Below are 21919 nucleotides of genomic sequence, written 5' to 3'. Positions count from 1 at the left end.
AATTTAATTAGTCTACAAAATTCTCAAGGTCACTGCCTTTCACGACCTCACGACTTTGATTTCAATTAGCCATGTTTGGAATGTTCTGGAAATGTAATTAATTGTGTAAGAGAGATAATTTTAGAGCTGCAGTAATTAGCATGTCAATAAAAGTTCTAGTTTGTTCTTGTATGCTCTTATATAACCACATGAGTATAAATAGGAGCCGGCACAGCTTGCAGTCAGACATTGGGATCGTGAATCTTGCGTGTTACTTCAAGACCTTGGAAACTCCAGCAGTATTAATTTCAAGACTTTTCAAGACCTTCACTGCCACGCTTGATCTATACTGTGAACTTTGTGCAACTTCATGACTGCAAGCCAAAGGACTGTCAATGTTCATTCATCCGACTGACTGTTACAACTCTGAGACTGGACTTTTGCGGTCTCAGCTGAGATAAGTAGCGAGTACACTTTTACAGTTTATATTCTGTCTCTTTGACTTAGTGATTAGTTTTAATTTTTGTTATAAATTTCGTTTTGTACGGAAATCGCTGAGTTCACCTTTTGTTCGTTTTCTATCACGTAACACCAGAAACGACTTACATTCTTTGATAGCCGTTCAGTGAAAAGTTCAATTATTTTCACCTGTGAATATGCAATGTATGTAGATTGAGAAAATAAATGAGACAAAAACATCCCTCAAAAGCGCAACAATGTAATATAAGGCAACTCTAGGCCATACAACCCTTTGCTTGCTCCCTGCTGTGACGAGACCAAAACACCTCGAAAGGGGCCCCTGACTTTATTCTGAAGTGTCTAAAATAAATTGTGCAGTGCATGATAGTGAAGTTGCCAAGTACGACGTAAACTAATCAAGTCAGCAAGTTCGCCAAAAGTAACATTGAACTCGCTAAGGTCATATATTGCACTCAAAACCCGTATAAGACAGTATTGTAAAAGCGACCTTTACAGTAGTTTGCATTCTTCTCCGGGGGTTGTCATTAAGTGAAAAATCCAGTAACTTTCACCTGTAAATGGTCCAATATAAGGAGATATTAATGCAATTAATGACATAAAAAGACAAAAATATCCCTCAAAAACGCCTAAATGTAGTAACTAATTCTGATTTTTGACTTTGTAATCATTTGTTGTGATCAGACCGAACTCCTTGAGAGCCCTCCCCCTGACATTATTCCGAAGCTCAAGTTGCATTATCGCTCACATAAAGGAACTTGACATTGTGCATTTAGCAGTGGTAAAGTGAAGCATGGCCCCCAAGCAACGCGTTGCAATCGTCGGCGCCGGAGTCGCTGGCTTGGTCTCTATCAAAAGCTGTCTTGAAGAAGCTGGGCTTGAGCCAACGTGTTTTGAGAGGCACGACAAACTCGGTAAGTGACAGGTCGTAAAAGCAAAGTATCTACAAATCATTTAATCTAACGGAAAATGTTCTTGGCTTCTTGCTTTAAGTTGCCATATTTGTCTAACAGCTTTCAGTCTTGTCGTGTGTGTGGCAATTCGTGGTGTGACCTACACGCTTGTCTAATAGAAATCGAATATTTTATATATATATATATATATATATATATATATATATATATATATATATTATACATATATATACATATACACACATTGCTACGTTGTCTGTAATGAAAAGGCGGGCACGTCGTCAAATTGTCTACTCGACCTTGATAATCTTTCTCGCATAATATTCAACAAATCGATGTATTGCCTTAACGTCAAAACCAATATTGAAGAAATGTGGATTTTCGGCGGAAAACGAGGAGAGTTTAATCCAAATACACACTTGACTGCTACTACTAAACTTTCACATTTAATTTATACCGACTATTAGCCTTGTTACACATTCACAAAAAGTTTTGTTGGATGACCTTGGACGTCCTTTGCTACTTAACAAAACAGGACGGAGTAGTTCTAGTAGTGGAGGTCAAGTGAGTGATTTGTGAGACATGACTTATAAAGATTCGTGCGCATGTACCCTTGGACCTTGTTCTTTAGTGACACTGCGAAAGACGCAACTTTGACTTTGTTGCCACGTTATTGCTGTAGATCATTTACAATGTGAGGTCGTTAAAGTTTTTAAAGAGGCGGCGGTGTCAGCGGGAAACGTACGGTATGTCGTTTCTCCTGACATTGAACTTTTGACGTCATCCCCTTACATACAATTTAAGACGGTGTAAAAACGAAAATTTGTTTTCCCCTGAAACAAGCGGACAAGGCCAGACTTGTGAAACTTTTGACGGTCCAATTCCAGGGTAGTACGAAACACAAGAAGTCGCATATATCGAGTGTGACAAGCTACAATATGAACGACAAGTCCGAATATTTTATTTGAAACATTTTTTGCGCATTTGGAAAAAGCACCCGGGACAGTGGATACGTTTTGTAATGATGTTCAATATCTTGTTGAGAGCCCGTCCCGTATACAAAATATGACGTTCCACGAGCGGCCTTGGTGACAAAAAATACCTTAATACCGTGAGAGATCCGTGCATGTTCAGCGTTCAAAGCAGAGACGAAGACAGCGTCATGAAAGGGAGGGAAGGAAACAGGGGTCAAACAACCACACCTATGTCAACAACACTGACACTTTTCAAGGCGCGTGAAGTTCGCGTAAAAATAGTAGCTAACTGAATCCGCAGAAAAACATACACAGAGTCACAACGGGTATTGTTTAAGGCGTGAAGCGGTTACGTAGCCTATCCATGTTCGGCCTCAGGTTGCTCTCGCCTATCTTTACCGAAGAGTGCCGACCATGCATCCTTCGGTAATTTTCGGATTTTCGCCAATTTTTAAGCGAAAGTGTGTTCGGCAAAGTTTGTGTTGTTGTTGTCGTGTGGTGCTGAGCGAGCGGAATTGACGTGCTGGCGAAAACGGGAGTGTTTTGAGCTTCAGGAAAGTGAGTTTTACCGTTTAAAAATTCCTCTCATATTTTTATGAATATATAATGAGTGTGTTTGAACCAAATTTGAAAGTCTTTTATCGATACTGTCTGGTTTTACTCAATGGTTTACGGTCAGTCATACCGTCTTTTACACGTGAGTCAAGGAAGGACATGTTTATGAAACTGCTGGCGTGTTATGTTTTGATTGGCGTGAAGCAGTGTTTCTGGCCTGAGAGCTCACAAAGTAACTATGGTTGCTACGCGGCCGGCAGTACGATGCCATCTCGTCGTATTTTTCGCATAATCTCTTGTAATTATCAACCACAAAGAAAGCCTCCAAAACGTTTAACACCTTTGAAGCTCATTTTATTATGAAAAGCCAATAGTCTACCGAGACGACCATGCAACAAAAGGCATGCAAGCGTTGCGACTCTGTTTATGTTTCTCTGTGCTGAATCACAGACACTGCTAATCCATATCTAGATACAAATGCAGACTTGTTATGGTTTTGTTGTCAATCAATATTCTATTCGCCATATCGCTCGTTATAGAGATCGCCTAAATCAGAGCTTTCCGCGGCTGTAAACCCTTTGCGAGATCAAATGCTGGCATAAAATTATCTCTCTGCTTTTTTATTAAGATTTTGAGAGTCGAAATATCATTACTTAATTAGACTGCACTGTTAAACACTACAGTTGATAAATGTTGATTCGAAATAGTGAAATAAAAACTAAAAAAGGCGCTTTCAACAACCTGGGACATAATTTGTAGCCAGTATTCTGAAGGATAATTAGTCGTTGACATCTAGAAAATAGCCCCCTCCCGCTATGACTTAATTTTTTTACGCTGGTTAACCCAGTGTCTTTACACTTTCACTGAAATTCAATTCATTGCCCATTAGATTTTCTTGATCAAGCAAAAATAACAAAAAAAAACTCATGAAAATAACTTTAAGGTGATGTATAACACTAGGGTAAATATATAAATAAATGACGTCTAAATTTACGTTAGAAAATATGTGGTCGCAAAGGCGGGAAGCTCAAGTTCCTGATCACTGGCGTAACATGATACGTCAAAGATTACTGTTGTTAATATGGATCCTAGCATATACACCGAGCTACACAGAATCGGAATGGCCCCATGTCTTTCATTTGCCCCTGTACCTCATTTGCCCTTGTACCTCATTTAGAAGGAAATAAAGCAAATTCACAATGAATGTCATGACATGTGCATTACATTCGTTGATAGAATGTAGAGGTTACTATGCATGGTTGTTCCGTCATTGTTCCGCTTGATAACAGCTGATTGTAGGGGGGAAAAACCAGGTCAGAGCATGCGATTGAAACCTTATTTATCACACAGCTGTCATAGAGTGGTTCGGATGTTGCTAAACCAATGACGGAATCTGTGAAGCTCATTCGAAATCTCTGTGGGCCAAGCGGGTCAGAAACTTGAATCACTGGCCGACAACAAACCAACATATTCTCAGCTGTACCGGCTAGATCGCAGCAAAAGCGTATGAAAAAAAACAGGGCAAGCATATTTGAACTCTTTGTCAGCGCGAAAGTGTGTTGTGTTGTGCTGTTATCGATTATAAGTCTCCTTGACGTCCCTAAACCACAAGGTGCGATATATTGGTTAGATTGCGATGACGTCTTGCACATTGTACACTGTGCAGATGTTTTGCTGCTAGCAATTTTGATTCGTACGTCACTTGCTAAGTTCTTGTACTCCCCGATATTGTCTTGACAGGTTATGTAGTTGATTTGTCAATATGCTTATGGTTTTCATTCGAATTCTAGTCCAAACCAAAGTCACTTGACATTTTCTGAACATGACACGATATGAATCACATCAACTTCAATATTTTATAATATGCACACTTCGCGTACATATTCTTCTAAAAACATCACTGCATTGTCGGTTGAATTGTGTTCTTTGTAAAATTGCAATTTAAATTCCTCCTAGGTGGTGTATGGAATTACTCACCAGAGTTGCGGCCTGGGCAGGGACCTGCCCTCTATAACTCGGTAGTATGCAACGACAGCAAAGAAATGATGACATTTTCAGATTTTCCCTATCCGAAAGAAAACACACCATTTATGCCTCATCCTATGGTACTTCGTCATATTCAAAACTATGCGAAGCATTTCAACCTTGAGAAGCACATTCGGTTTAACACAGACGTAATCGACGTACAGCGCAACAACGATGGCAAGTATTGGAAGTTACAGATCAAGGACAAGGATGACAAGCTTTCAACCGAAGAGTTTGATTACGTAATGATTTGCACAAGCGCTTTCAACAAGGCGTTTACTCCTTCATATCCTGGGATGGAAACCTTCAAGGGGACAACAATTCATTCAAATGAGTACCGAGAACCCAGTAAATTCAGAGGAAAAAAAGTTGTAGTCGTCGGTAAGCCTAACGAATCATTTTCTCGAAAGAGTATTTTTTTTTTCTTATACTCGTGCACATGTGTATTAGGCCGATACAAATCTGTACTGTCATGAAATAGAACCGAAAAAGAGGGGGTAATAACTTTAAGATTAAATATACATGTTTTGTTTTCTGAAGATTACTTAGATATGATTTCCGCTAATATTCATGTCAATATTCTTTTTTGCAAGGTGGTTCTTACTCGGCTGGTGAAATATCATCGGAAATTGCACGAAATGGCGCTGAGGTAAATATTGAAATCTTGTAAAAACCAATTTCATATTTAATAAATCACAACGTGTGTGTCTCTGTACATTAAAATGACAATCATATATTGGAAATGAGGAGATTTTCAAATACGACAATAATCAATTAAGTACTTGCCATATGTGACGAGGAAAGTAACGTGGAGGTATGTAACGTTTTGAAATTCGTGCGGTCGAGACAGCAGCAAATCTTGTCGGATGTCAACGGCTTCGCCAGTAAGCTTACACCGCTTCCATCGTGGTCACAGTATTTTGTTCCGTCCGTGCCGAGATGTTAGTTTCACTTCGATAATAAAATTCTGATACCAAATTATCGATAATAAATAAATACAGTTCTGCCAATCGTAATAATTATTTTCTTCCACAGATATACAATCCGCTTGAGTATTTATTGTTGTTGTTCAGGAGCTGGCGACAATATTTACCAATAGAAAGTAGTACGGGATAATAACTAATTTGCATAATTTAGCGTGAAATAATTTCTTAACCATGGTTTTCTATGTAAACATAATTTAATGGCACGTGACCTGTTTCTAAAATGCATTGAAGTTGATAAAACACGTGAAATACTTTGCTGAAAGCAAGCAATTAGTAAAATATTTAAAAGCAGTGATAATTAGCTCAATCAAAAGCTAAAATACTTAGAAAAGTGTCACAGTTTTTTAGAAAATGCAAAAAATATAGAGGGACTATATTATCTCTGTCTGTGAAATACCAACTTTATTTTGCTGCCAACAAAGTGGTAATCTGTGGTACATATGTAATAATAAGGTGTACAGCACAATGTGAATAAGATGAAAAGGTTTCAAATCGTAAATATATCGGAACACTTAACTTTTACTCAACTTTGTTTTCTCGTCTTGCTTAATTCTTCGAACAACGGTGCTCATGAAATATCTTTGTGTTGATTTAAAGTCGACCTTAACTTAAATGACATATTTCGATTAGTCTTAAAGTTATGTTTGAAGAAAATGACATCATGCTCAGGATATTGTCTATCTTTATTTTCTTTTAAGGTATACCTAAGCGCGCGGCATGGATTTTGGATTCTCCCCCGTATCTGCAAGAACGGCCTTCCATACGACATCAGTTTGTTCAGTCGGTCAGTGGTTATGTCGGGACCAAAGCTAAAGGCAGCATTGGAGGGAGCGTGTAAAACGAGAATAAATGACCACAGTAAATTTGGCTTACAGGTAATTTTTAAACTGCCAGTATTACGTACAAAATGAAGGGTATAAAATTGAGACATACGGACACTTTCAACGACTTGTCTCTTGTTTCACATGTACAGGTAGCTCCTATTTTGTTTGAACTTCTTCATCAAACCTCATCAGCAAACACCACTGTCGCAAGTGAATATTTAACATAGAAAATGCTTCTCCTTCTTAATCATATTTTCCACTCTTCGCAACCTACATTATGCAAACATAGCGGAACAAGATTGGAACTTATTTGGGAAAATTGGATAAGAGTAATTATTAGGAAAATGTAACGAAATCAAAATTTTACAGCTGAAATTTTACAAAATGATAGAATAGTGTAAAATTTGAAATGTTGCTCACATCGAACGAAACAACGAAAACGCAACGATTATTGTATACCTCTTTCATCAGATTCATTTTCATGAAAAAAAAGTTCATTTTTGTGTAAATGTACAAAAGAAATGAGACAAAATGCTTAAAATTTCTCTAATTGACGACTTTTGAGTCAGGGCAATTTTGAAACTCCCCTGACTTTTTTGTGAATTAAGGCTTCATTAACATTAAATTGAGTCAGGGCACATTTTAAATGACCCTGACTGACTTTTCTATAAATCAATCGAAAAGCTTCATTTTGTTCGAGGAAAAATGACAAACTGAGATTATTACTAATGTTTCGGTAATGAAGAAACCATAGACAGCTCACATATTTTCATTCAAATATAAAAATAATATTTGTTCCTATGTTTCGAACAATATTGCATTAGATACTATCATGCACTGATTCTTACTCATAACATTTCAACAGCATTGTAAATTTTGAATGAAATTTTAAAGATGGTTAGTAAATATGGTGTAATATTAGACAAAAATTTCTAAAATTCTTGAGAAATTGGGCCAATCCAATTATCCCAATATAGTTCCAATCGTGTTGTGGGCAACTAGATCCTTCACGACTGAAACTCTACCCTGCCCTCCCACCATTATATAACGTTGTGGTCTTCTAAGTACACCGGAAGGTATTGGCCAACAATATTCCCACATGCTTGTAGAAGTACTCTTCTGTCACTGACTTTTAAAATGAACTATAATGATATTTATTAGGACAAGGTTACTTCCTTTCATCTCGCTTGGTTATTAGGCTTCACAGTTATTTCAAGGTAGCTTGACACTCGTCCTTGCTTAAATGTACCAAATCTTACAACAGCATTTTCGCTTTGGCGTGTAGAGAGATTTATGATTACGCTTATTTATTACGTAAGTAAAGTTGGACTGTGTCGCCTCTCTGCTAAAGTTGTCAGAACAACGTTACGATGGGATCAACATAGGATTGGTAAATGTCTTGAGGTATGCACTCAAACACACCGTGATAAAATATAAATGAAACAATTTACACACTATTGCATTGCAGAGTAAAGAAATACATTCGATTGATAAAGGCTCGATGATCTGTGATGATATGCAAGATAGACTGGCTCAAGGCCAGATTAAGCCAATGGTAGGCATTAAAGAGTTTCAGCAAAATGACATCATTTTCAAAGATGGCACTACTTTGGAGAATGTAGATGCAGTCATCTTTGCCACGGGATATAGCTTCGTCGTGCCAACAATCGACGACTCATGGCTTTATGGTAATGTGTTTTTTAAATATCCAACCATCAACAAACATGCTATCTCTGTATTGTTATTCTCTTTTTTAGAGGGTACTGATATAAACCCGTATTTTGACATTATCTTTTCCCTGTAACCGGAACGACTAACAGCAACGCATACACGTGACCTTTGCTGGTGTTTTCATATGCATAAAATAGCTGAGCGAAGAAGACTTATGACACCCTGGAACGTCATTGCGATTAAGGTCAAAATTTTGTTGTTTGCAGTCAGTCCTTGGGCATTGCACGATAGGAACAAATTTGAGATAATCGGACGGTGAAGTAATGTCGATTTTAATATACAAATGTAAGCACATCTGCTTTTCCTTTTCAAGTTATACACTTTTTAAGGGTAATTTGTAATATTGCACATTAAAGTGGCGCACCCACTTGGTAACATTTTTAAAAAAAATATTTTTTATGCCAACGGTCTATATTTCACGTAGTGACTGCGCGCGGACCACGAGATATCGATAGAAAAAATTCCTCAAAAAAGTAAAAGTTTGAATTCCGGTGGCCCACCTAAATTCAACTTCCGAACATCGAACGTTCGGCACAGGGGCAATTGTCAACTAAGCTATGGAGTACGAGTCTATGCTTACGCTGTTGTATGCCGCAGTACCACTCGCGTCGGTGATCGGTAATGCCACGTAGGGGAAAGCCGATTCTTACTGACTCGGAGAAAAAACGGAAAACAAAGTTTGCTGATTCAACCACAATTCGCATAGGTGACTAGCACAGATACGTGCGGTTGATAAATAGTGGCCACCGCGTGCATATGCGCGCATACCACACGCAGCGGCCGCTATGTATCTAACCACGCGTAACTGTGTGGCAGACAACAAAATATAGTCATCGGAGGCGGGTAATATTTTACACGTAATAACTGATATCAAAGTGGTATTGGTTAAAAATATAATAGAACTGACTGAGAATAATGAAAACGACAAAAACTAAGGAGAAGTTTTAAAAAACTTACCTGAAGTGAAGGCATAATGCTGTTTAAAAAGTCTTGGCAGTGGGAGGTAAAATTGGGTCGTTCGAACTTGTTATGGACTCCTTAGAATATCGTCAATACGCACAACAACAAACCTTCGGGGGATTTCGAGTCATTATCAGAAACGATCGTAAAACTTCGGGATGAGAAAAATACGCTCGAGAAATGACATGTTTTTATCGATATCTCACGATCCGCGCGCAGTCGCCACGTCCAATATTGACCGTTGGCATTGAAAAAATGTGTTTTAAAAATGATACCAAGTAGGAGTGCCTCTTTAATCTACAGGGCACCCAACACTTTTGAGAAGTTTGAAAAATATGAAGATCCAATTATCCTAAATTAGTTCCAATCGTGTCAGGTACAAGTGCAATTGTACCCAAAAAAAAATCACGATCGCATTTGAAATTTGTGCATATTGCGATCTACACCTATCATCCCATTAGGTGCAGTTTTTTTTTCATATCGTTATATGTACGCTCTAGAAGACTACGGTCCCTGTTGCAGTGCACCATGACAGAACCGCTATACGACAAGTTTCATGTTGACGAGTTAAAATATTTAGGTGGTGAATTACATGGCGTACACCCATTAATGAGCTACGAAACTCCGACCACGCTGAACCGATAGAGAAGGTGCGCGTATTATATATCCGATTAGTACAGTGACCTGAGTGAGATTCACAGGTCATGATCGTGTTCCCAGCTGGTTTTGGATACAATATAAGATATACTCGGGAAAGGCAGAGTTTGACGTTTATATTGTCAAAATAAGGTTTTTAAAGGCACTGTCTGTAAAAACCTGCAGAGCGCCTATATGAAGTGGCCAAGGGTAAATTTCAAAAACATATAAATTATATACCAAAAGATAGGCCGTGACCTAACTAAAGTACCAGTATAATAATTTTGTTGTGCTACCTTCTGTTACCATAGTAACAGTGTTTGAAAAATAAGACGTCAATGGCGCAAATTTTACATCAAACGGTCAAAAACAACATTTCTATGTAACAAATATACCAATATTTCACCAATAATTACTTGTCTTGTCTAATTTCCAATTGTACAAGTACAGTAAAATAGTTACGCGAATGGTCAAGTCAATTAAGACAATGGCTATTATTTGACCTTTGACCCCATCTTAAGTTCGTGATAGCGCCCTCAAGTGGCCATGTTTTTCGGATTTGTGGAAAGAGAGAAAACTTCTCAAATTCAAACGTGTTTAACTCAAAAAGGAAGCGGGGCCGTAATAAGCAGATATAATATTTACTTTAACCCATGACCGATGTCTAATAGTCCAATTAAAAACGTGCGGGCACTCATTGTTTTTTTGCTTTAATTTTACTTTAAAATTATGGAAAATTAGAAATATTTGCTAAGCCTTCCCGTTTTTTAAAAAACTGTTTAGTAGAGAAAAACTAAATTTAATTAAGATATCTTGTATACTATGAAACATCATTTTCAGTACTATCAAAATTATTGAAAATCATATTAATTTGGCAAAGTTTGTTGCCATGGCAACACTTCTAAAAATGGCTTTTTTCGTCATTTTCAATGATTTTCACTGATTCTAGCACAATCCCACGTGTCCCTGTCGGAATGGATAGCGCTCATATGTTATTATTCTTAAAATACATACAATTTAGTTGTTAAATTTCCTTGTACTGCCTTTAATTCTGTTTCCATTGATATCGATCAGAGTAGTATAAATGATTGAAATTATTAATGTTTTCGTAAATTCTTGCAACAATTATACAATTAGTTAAATTGTATTACACCAATTATTCTGCTGCATGCATAGTTGTTAATATGAATAAATATTACATACGCCACAAAAAATGATATAAATGTTGTGTTATTTATTCGATATGGCACTAAATTTCGGTTAAGGTCAAAGGTCAAAGGTCACTGTTAAACCAACAGAAATGCTTGATTTTATTGGGGATCTACGGGAAAACGAGTATTTTGCGAACAGGAGTATTTTATTGTTCACAAATATACAACCTTATGTTATCGAACACATACAAAATTATAACACGTTTTGGAAGAATCCAATGTGTATTAAGTCTTAAAGTATACTGCGCCTCTGTTATTTTTGAATTTTGCGCATAGTTCTGCGCATGCGCAGTATGTCACAGCTCATTTCCGGTATGCCAAAACAACCCTTTCTTTCGATGTTTGTGTACACATTTCTATCGCCACCATCTATCACTTGCAAATATGATTCAACCAGTCCAATTATGGGAGACTAAATCATATAAAGAAGTTATGGCTGCATTTGAAGTGTTTTATCATACAGACAGTGAGTGCATAGAAGCAGAATATGCTCTATGCTGTGAAATAACGCACTAACAGTGGAACTTTTAGAGTAAGTTGGCAATTGAATAGTAGCCTTTTAATTTCGCTCTGTTGTTTATGATGCGGTTTATAATAAGACATTATTGTTTGTTATGTACACCCATGATATTCCCATACCATATCATAATTTGTTACCATAGCAACCGAACTAGCGGGTATCATTAAACGCTGACTTAGATCAACTTAAAAAGTTCACCAAATGGCCTTATGTGAAGAGACTTGAAGGTGAGATGCAATCTCTGTTACCCCAACTTCCTATGGACAAAATCAAATCCAAATGCCACTATATCGGAAATGCTTTGAACAATAATGCTAAGGAAAGGCTAGACGCTATTATCACTAAAGAAAGACTGGATAACCATGAACACGAAACTACGTCTAGACTTCGGCTGCGATCTTCATCGTCTGTGAACGTAAATGATGAAACCAATGGAAAAATAACTAAAGGGAAAAAGCGCAGCAATCGTGTTCAGGAGAAAGATACCGATCCACCATTGTGTACGGAATTCTGTAGATTCGATCGCAGTAGTACGGGTGAAATGGTAAGATGTAGTCTGTGCTTTATTTGGTTTCATCTTCGCTGTGTTAATGCTACTGAGGATGGAACGCAGCGGTACTTCTGGCCGTGTCCTGAATGTAGAACTATCACAAAATTGTTGAAGTCCACTGAATTGAAACTAACTGAAATGTTGAACGAACAGGCCAAGTTCAGAGTTGAACTTTCTTTACTTCAGGCCGTAAACTCTGGTTTAATAACACAGCTCTCTATGAAAACGACTGAAAATAAACAACTACGAAATAAATGTCATGAACTTGAATCTAACTGCGAGTCCATGAGACAGGAACTCAATACGCCATGCAATACGAATACCGATGTGAACAATGACTCCATTTCTAATTACAGCGCAGATAACGGACACTCTGCCCAATCTCCATCATGATTCGATCGCGTACAGATTCCTCAACAGCCAACGAGGACCACTCTGCAGTCAACTGAACCATCCCGAAATCGAAAATTAGCATCATTATCAATAAATGCAGCGGCAAGGTCTCCATTTTCAGACCAGAAGGTCAGGATTTGACTGGTCAATCCTCGGACAGATGCTGAGAATAGTAGTTTTCTCAAGCACAATCTTCTTTGTTTCATTTAAAAGTAGATAATAGTCAGCAGTCAAGTTTTCTACAGTGAGGTCTTGTGAACTGCAGTCATTTCCACCTACTTCTAAAAATAACCTCCTTGAAAGGATCGTTGCCAGAGTATTTCGTGGCGATGAAGTGACGCATTCTATTTATGGTAGCACCTGGCAGACACTTGACAATAGTTTCAGTTGAATTGCTTTAAAAATTGCGTAATAACGAATCACCGATGAACAGTATTTACATTTTTCTGGCGGCCAGACATGTCACGTCTCTATTACTGCGTGATGGTGTGCACCTAACGTATTCTGGATGTGATAAGCTCCTCACAAATGCAAATCTCTCAAGCTGCTGCTTCACAACGAAATCTCCGTCTGCGGGAAGGCGCTACATCTGGTAGCAGTAAGCACAACAATGTCTACAACCGTCGACACTCGAATTCTCAACGATATAGCGATCAAGCGAAATCTAGAAGGGCGGTATACTGCTATCTGTGTGGCGAATCTGGTCATATTGAGAGAGTCTGCAGACATGGAATCCGTATCAACTGCTGGGCTTGTAGTCTCCGGGTCACAAAGCACAACACTGTGTGAACTTTCGGCAACGTTAGAGTCTCGGCGAAGAAGCTCAAGCCGTGGACTCTGTGAACACACACGCTTCTCGGACAAGCTTTTCGAATGGTCTAAAGATTGGATATTGGAATGTTCAATACTTAACAAACAAAATTGATCGGATTACTCATTATATTTCTGTTGACAAAACGTTTTCATCGGAAGTATTGTTTCTTGCTGAAACCTTTTTTAAGTAATACGAACACTGTCAATGATTTTAAAATTGCCGGTTTTCAAATTGAAAGAAAAGATAAGAACGGAAAAAAGGGCGGTGGTGTTTTGGCTTATATTCGTTGTAATGTTTGTTACACGAGAAGGTCTGACCTGGAATCTGATGTCTTGGAAAGCTCGTGGCTTGAGATCAAGCCTCCTAAAAGTAATAATTTTTCAGTTGCTGGTGTTTATAGACCACCTGGTACCTCTCATAGCATTGATATTTGTATTGAATCGAATTTGGAAAAGGGTTTCTATACTGGTAAAGAACTTTACTTATTGGGTGACTTCAACATTGATTTATTCACGGAGAGCGGCCAGAGTCACTATAATATTTACAATTCGCTGAGTAACTTGTCCTTAGTTCAACTGATTTCGCTTCCTACAAGACCAGTTTCTAAGACATGTATTCATCATATCTATACTTCCAATCGAGAAAATGTTGCTAGCGTTTTTGTGCCTGAAATTGGAATTTCTGATCATTATCCTGTTGTAATGGTACGTAAAAGAAACTCGCATTATCCACATGTAACTTCTCATCTCACGGTCAAATTTCATTCGTTTACCAACATTAACTATAGTCTTTTTCTCCGTGACCTTCATCATGCGCCGTGGTGTTTAGTTGATTCTGCGACTGATGTAAATATTGTAATGAGGATTTGGGTTACCATTTTTAACAAACTTTGTGACATTCACGCTCCATTTATTGAAAAACGTTTTCGACGTGTTAGACAACCGCCATGGATGAACGACGATATTTTGAATGCCATGCATGAGAGAGATGCTTTTCTTAACCAAGCAAAATCTGATGCTAGCAAACCACCTCTTTATAGGCAATCAAGGAATAAAGTTGTCCATATGATTGAAAAGTCAAAACATGAGTATTTTAGAGATTAGACAGAAAGGTTCGAATGCAAAATCTCTCTGGCATATTTTTAACAGCATTGTCAAACCTTCAAAAGAAAATACTACTCCGATTTCAGTTAATGGTATTCTTGTTTCTGACCCTTCTGTCATTGTGAACGCTTTCAATTCTTTCTTTTCTAATATTTCAAATACTTTAAATGTTACCGTCAACAAAGACACTGATATCTCACTGTCAGAAGATCATCTTCGTGAAAAACTTGATGATGCAGTTTTAAACATTCCGCACTTGTCATCTGACTCAGAGTTTGTTACAAGGGCACTATCACAGGCGAAATCCACAGGTGTCGATAACGTTAATGCTAAGTTATTACGTGTGAGTGCTCCAGTTATTTCTTTTTATCTCACCAAAGTGTTAAATCTCAGTATCGATAATGCAACCTTTCCTGAAATGTTCAAGTGTGCAAGAATTGTTCCGATTTATAAGGGCACTGGTAATGTAAATGAAATGTCAAATTATAGACCAATTTCAATTTTGCCAGCAATTTCTAAGATTTTAGAGAATCACATTCATTGTAATTTGTATAAATTTTTGACCGATAAGAGTCTGCTGCATACGACACAGTCTGGTTTCAGAAAGCACCATTCCTGTCAAACGGCCCTTTTACGTATGTGCGACGAATTATTACAAAATATTGACAGTGGTCATCTTTCAGGAGTTCTTTTTCTCGACCTGTCTAAGGCGTTTGATCTTGTTGACCATGAGTTACTCTTAAAGAAACTTTCTCTGAATGGACTGAATAATAAAAACCTAAATTGGTTTAAATCGTACCTTTCTAAACGTTCAAAGATTGTGTGTCATATGGGTAAGACTTCTGAAAGACAGAAAGTATCAGTTGGAGTACCGCAAGGGTCGATACTTGGCCCTTTGCTTTTTTACCATCTTTATCAATGATTTTCCATTATCTGTAACTTCTAACTCTCATTTAGACATGTATGCTGATGACCAGACTCTTCTGTCATCTGGCTTTACGATTTCCCAAGTCAAAAATCTACTTCAAAATGACGCTATTGCTGTTAACAATTGGATAACTAGCAACTAGCATGTTAATTAATGCAAGCAAAACCAAGGCTATGTTAGTTGGGTCGCGGCATAAGCTACACAATGTTGACCGTCGTTACGACAAAATTGATGTTGTCATAAATGATATAAGTATTTCCTGTGTTAATTTTGAGAGGATCCTTGGTGTGACTATTGATGATGTGGTTTCTTGGAATAAGCATATTGACAATATGTGCACCACTCTGAGTCAGAGAATAGGTCTACTAAGACTCTTACATAAACTAATTCCTTTTCACCTTAGAAAAATTCTGTATTATGGTTTAATTCAATCAACTCTTGACCATTGTAGGGTGGTTTGGGGAAATACCAGTAAGAACAACATGGACTGGGTGTATAAAATGCAGAAAAGAGCATTGAGGATTCTACTCAACGCAGATTTTGATACGCCGAGTAATGATACTTTCAAAGCCGCTGATGTTCTTTCCGTTAAGCAACGTATTTTCTATTTCACTTGTATCTTAGTCTTTAAATATTTTGAGAACTCTGTTCCGACGTACATTGTAGACATGTTTTTGTGCCTTTAATGAATGTTCATGATTATCCCACACGCGCAGCAATCTCGCGTAACCTCCTTCTTCCTCGAACGGAATCAGGTCAGAGAACTTTTGTAATGCGTGCATCCAGAATTTGGAATTCCCTCCCAGAAAATCTTCGATGTAGCCCTAGTTTCAGTATCTTTAAAATACAATTGAAACTTTTTTTAAAAGATAACATTGACTCACAATTTTTTCTGAATACGGTCACTTTGTTTGTTTCTTAATTACTTTAACTACTCATGTGTTTATTTTGCTGTACTTTTATTTGTATTTTTTATTGTATTTAGTGTTTTTAGGACCCCATGGAAGATTACGGCCCTGTTGTGAACTTTTACTAAAAAGGTGTCTGTAAATGGGTTATCCTTTAATGTGAATAAATAAAAAATAAGTAAATATAAAAACATTCATATAGTCTATCTTTGACTTCTTCTACCTTAAAAATTCACCCCCTAATTTTTTAGCCTAATTTTCTTTCAAATATCCCCTTTAATTTATTCTGAAAGTTTCAACAAAAGTTTAAATCTGGAAATGGCAAAAATAGTCAACGGTTTAAAACGTGCCAATTTTCAGCATTGAAAAAGACACAAAATGATAATATAATGATATAATGCAAAAAAAAAATATCGACTTTGGTAAAAGTGATTCGTTCATGATGGGTTCATTCTATAATGACCTGAAAACATGACAGCACAACCAAAGTAATTATATTTAAAGTCGTTCTGAAAGCGCATTGGGAAATTTGAGATGTGCAGTGATGTCTCGAGTACACAATTCAAGGGCTGTTAGCGATCCATGGCATTCACTTGCTTTTCCGGCAGCAATGCCGACATCACAACATACAGCTGTGACAGAGATATCCATTTCATGACAACAGGTAGATCTGAAATTATTGTGAATTGAGAATAAAACAAAATTACGTTCCTAATGATTATTTGTTTGTACCTCTCTCAGACACTTGTACACACTCGCCTATTTAGAATCATGAACGGCTAAGCTCTCATATGCAGCATTTGATAATGTGATGCGACGGTAGGTCTAATCATACAACACTCAGGGCATTGCTAGCCAGGATTCACCCTACTGCCTCCATGTTTCCAGGTAAAGCGATTGCTGATAATGTCACAGCAATTCAAGATAGCAGTACATTGCTGGGATTCATCAAGTCATCAAGCTGAAATATGACATTGACTGACATTGACTCATATTTTGATAAATAAACGTCAAGTCAACACACCGGGATCGCAATCACCAATTTGAAATTCCCGCTGTTTCGACCGATGCAGGTTGCCTGGATTTTATCACTGAATTTCACTTCCGATGTTTGTAAAACTAAAGAAACAAAACTGTTTGGTGTGTCGAATTTATTTTCGTTGATAATATCATGGATAAAAATGCCAATACTCACCAATTTTCTCGGAGTGCACCGGCGGCTGCTTCCGGATTGCGGCAAGCGGGTCTATTGTTTACATTTGACTGCGTGTTGCAGCTATGGTTACGAAATGTCATTAACCTTTGACCCCATAGTGACAGAAACCTTTGGATTATTTGCTTTTTATGTCTTCACTTACAAACGTCAAGGAATCTCACGAGCAGTTCCAATGACGGTAAATATTTTTATAATTGTAGTAGAAGCAGTGCTTACTTGTTTGCTGTATCTAAACACTTCCTAATGTCAAATATTTTCCAAGGCGACAGACTTTCAGTAAATACATACAAGAAGTCTAACCATAATTTGTAGTACTTACAGCTACTTCAAGCTTACAAGGAAATGTGTCATCGTATTTTGTTTAGTCTGGACTTTGAAATCGTTCAAACTATTTTTTTTTTTGGTGTGTGTTAAATGTCATATTCAATTTTTTCGAAAGTAAAATGTTAGCAATAAACCGATGATGAAGATAATAACAAAGAAATTAATTTATGAATTCGTCACCCTTACACCCGGAGTATATGTATTCGTATGGTACAAAAAAAAAACGTGTCACGAAGTTGCTACTTGTGTTGTTGTTGTTGTAATTGTTCTTGTTTGTAAATTTGAAAATATGTTTTTTGGGTTTATTTTTTGTCAATGGTATAAAAAACGAACCTGTTGATAAATGATTAAGACAGGCTTTAGCAAAAATCAAAATAAGAAAGTAGCAATATTTCATCACTTTTCATGACAGCATAACATAAAAAATAACTGTTTGCCCGCAAGTTTTAAAAGTGATTCACAAAACATTAGTCATGTTACGTAACATGATGTACATGTCACTACGGGATCTCGCACAAGGGTTACCATTTTTAATTTATAAAATTGGAAGTTTTTAAAGCCGAAATTTGCTCAGATTTCACTTCTCCGGCATTAGAGCGCCCTCTATGGCAAAGAAGGGTCAAAGGTCAATATAAGGTTACGGACGTACCGAGGGGACCTTACTCATGACAAATATATATACTGATACCGTCACTTTTTGTTAGTTAATAATCTACAATATAGTGAATATGTTGCATTTTTACAGAATTTTCAACTTTTTTAAGGGGAAATCGTAAGGAAATATTAGGTCCTCACCATATCACGTGACATGGCCTGTAACATCAAAATGAGTCCGTTTAAACAAAAATTAAAATTCATTCCTTCTTAGTTAAATTATGCCCTATCATATGTGATATGTTTCGTCTTAATTGAAAATTTGACCTTGGCCACCTTTTGCAGGTTTTTACAGACAGTGCCTCTTAACTTCTATTTAGGCAAACCAGTAACAAATACACGAGCATGCAATGTAAATACCTTTGAAATATTTTAATTGTACTGCAATAAAATGTAGGCCTACATGAACGAGTTACGACACAGTTCAGTGTACTCAGTTCACGTTTTCCCTAACCCGCTAATAAATTCCTTTCTAAGATGGTATATTCATCATATTTGTCGTCTAAGGACATGTATAATTCTTGGAGGTAAACTGACTGGTACGGCTGCCATATCCACTTAGCATTCATGAGTACAGCGAGGAGTAAGCAAAGTCGATTTCAATTGATTTCGACTCCAATAATAGAACGTTCGTAGGAAAACAGTCATAACCAAAGCACATATGTATGATGAAGGATTATTACCCGAAGTTTAGTCGATACCACGTCGCATTCGAGCGATGTGTCCGTAATTTGGCGAGTTGCGCTGCGAAACTCGTCAAAATACGGACACATTACTCGAATGCGACGTGGTATTGCCCAAACTTCGTGTAAAGAACTCCTAAATATCAGAAAAAGGTGACCTTCAAGTAGAGACCTGCAGATTTTCTATTTCGATGGGGGGATCTCATGATATGAGAGTGCAGTTAATTGTAAATATTAGAATATAATCGCAGCAAAATGTGTTGTTACCATGGTTTTCTGTACACACGGTTTTGAAAGATGAGAAATATTTCTATCCCTTATTGGTCTTATGTTTCATCTTTCCCAGATGAATCGGACAAGGCTGAGATGTATAAGTACATCTTTCCAGCGCGCCTTGAACACCCCGAAAAGCTGGCGTTAATAAAGCTATTGGATATTTATGGATCGCATTGGCCAGTAGCTGAACTACAAGCCCGAGTAGCGGTCCGGGTCTTTGCCGGGCATATTGTACTTCCAGATAAAGCAACAATGAAAAGAGACATTGACAAGAGAATTAAGTATGAGAAAAATAAATATTATTACGTAAGTATAAACATACAGAAATGTATTATGGACAGGTGATGTAGCCTGTATTGACCAACGGAATGTCAGCGATTGTTGTCTTGTACATCAAAAATATTGAGACTGCGATAAATGTTCAACAGACTACGATTAAGTAATTTTCTTCCTGCCACGAGATAATGACAAATATAATTTGACTCACATAATGTCATCAAAACTTTCTCCTAACATTGTTTGCACATAATGGTATTGCATTTGATACCTTCCATTTATATCTTCTTCATAATTTTTGGTACACACAGATTCCTCCCGCCCCTTATATGGAAGAACTGGCAGATATGATCGGTGTAAGACCATCCTTTTGGCGGCTGCTTCTGATGGATCCGAAGCTGGCCATGGCCTTCAAGTACGGCCCGATGGTACCTTACTGGTATCGTCTGGAAGGTCCAGGAGCATGGCCTGGAGCAAGGGATAGAATACTGAATGCTATAGAAAACACAACCTACGCTTTGAAAGGATACCCCTCTGTCAACGAGGGGAAATAAACCTTTCTCCTATCATCGTCACTTAAAAAAAATATTGAATGAAATGTCAATATAATGATTTGCATTTGAATGTATCTATCAAACTATGTAACCATTGGCTTTGTTTACCGATTTCTCGATATATCAAGCAGTATGTTATTAAGTCATTGTATGTGCTGTGAATTCTTCGCTAATATGTATGCATTTGGCACAATAATTAGTGCTTTGATTGGAGTGATGATTAAAGTTTAACTTCAACATAGACCTATCTCAATTAACCGGTAGTGTCTTTGTTGTTAATAGCACGTTGTTTAAAAATCCACTAATCCACTTTATACTATTGAAGAATGCTAATATTAATTTACATTATTGATAAATCTCATATTATGTCGATCTAATGTTAGTTAATTTCATAGACGAGTATTGAACACAATCTCAATAATTCAAAGACCACAGAAACTGCTTTTCATTGCATCACAGATTTTATCAGGGACTCCTTGGACAATCAATCAATCGGCAAAGTTTATAAAGCGCCAAAATCTAAAAACAGTGTTTAGATCCATGATACTGGATGGCTAAACTGCTCTTCATCGTCAGTTTTTTTTTTTTTGAAATTTTCCAATTAAAAAGCAAAGCAAATTTTTTCAGTCAATCCGAAGACGAACTGGTAACCAATGGAGATGGGTGAGAACTAGGGTGATCGGCACAAACTTCCTGGCGTGTGTGAATATTCTCGTTGCAGCACTTTCCGCTCGTTGAAACAGGCCTATTGTGTTACCTTGGAGTCCATATAGCAGACTTGATGAACAACAACAATAGTGAAGTTTGGCTGTTAAAGTTGCATGCTTCATTAATGAGGTAGCGTAGTAAAGATCCAATCCGGTGGACACGGCTGTACATTGGTTTATACTGCATGCTGAACAAGTGATTTTTTATCAATGACCATCCCGATATTGCGAGCAGATGAGAGTTGAACCAATGTATTAGCTTTTGTAGAGCTAGTAATAAACGTATTGAAAACGACATAGAGTCTCGTGGTATTTATTTCATGACATATAAGCAATGATAAACATACTGGTCGGGTATACAACGGATTATTGCCTCGAGTTGTAATTAGCTAGAAATGGAGATAAACTCTTCACTTGCATTTTACTAATTCTTTAAACTTCATTGTGTCATTGTTGAAATTCTCACCAAGTACGGCGAGAATGGCAATTTTCTTTGTGAGAATATATCATACTCATCATTTACTGGTGAGAATCAAACACACTCGCTGTTCACTGGCGAACAGTGAGCAGCAAGTCTGCTTGATTCTCACCAATGAACAGCGAGTCTGGTAAATTCTCACCATTAAAAAATGAGTATGATACATTCTCACCGTGCTTGGTGAGAATTTTTGGTAGGCGGCCTGCAGCGGCACTGTTGGACTGCAATACGATGAATGACTAAGTTCGGGTGAGCTTTGAGGT

At 37.4% G+C, this 21919-nt stretch overlaps 1 protein-coding gene across 1 annotated transcript; it reads left to right on the top strand.

The window, feature by feature from the left end:
- Positions 1 to 1217: 1217 nt before the first annotated feature.
- LOC139127433 (dimethylaniline monooxygenase [N-oxide-forming] 2-like) lies at positions 1218 to 21473 on the top strand. Its single transcript, XM_070693360.1, has 7 exons — positions 1218 to 1370; positions 4856 to 5305; positions 5518 to 5573; positions 6609 to 6785; positions 8203 to 8422; positions 19712 to 19947; positions 20229 to 21473. The coding sequence occupies exons 1-7, from the start codon at positions 1250 to 1252 to the stop codon at positions 20469 to 20471; spliced, it is 1503 nt and encodes a 500-aa protein (XP_070549461.1). The 5' UTR covers positions 1218 to 1249; the 3' UTR covers positions 20472 to 21473.
- Positions 21474 to 21919: the final 446 nt, after the last annotated feature.

Source organism: Ptychodera flava, unplaced genomic scaffold (genome assembly GCF_041260155.1).
Source record: "Ptychodera flava strain L36383 unplaced genomic scaffold, AS_Pfla_20210202 Scaffold_31__1_contigs__length_3010019_pilon, whole genome shotgun sequence".
Classification (NCBI taxonomy): domain Eukaryota; kingdom Metazoa; phylum Hemichordata; class Enteropneusta; family Ptychoderidae; genus Ptychodera; species Ptychodera flava.
This window is presented reverse-complemented; position numbering and strand designations above follow the sequence as displayed.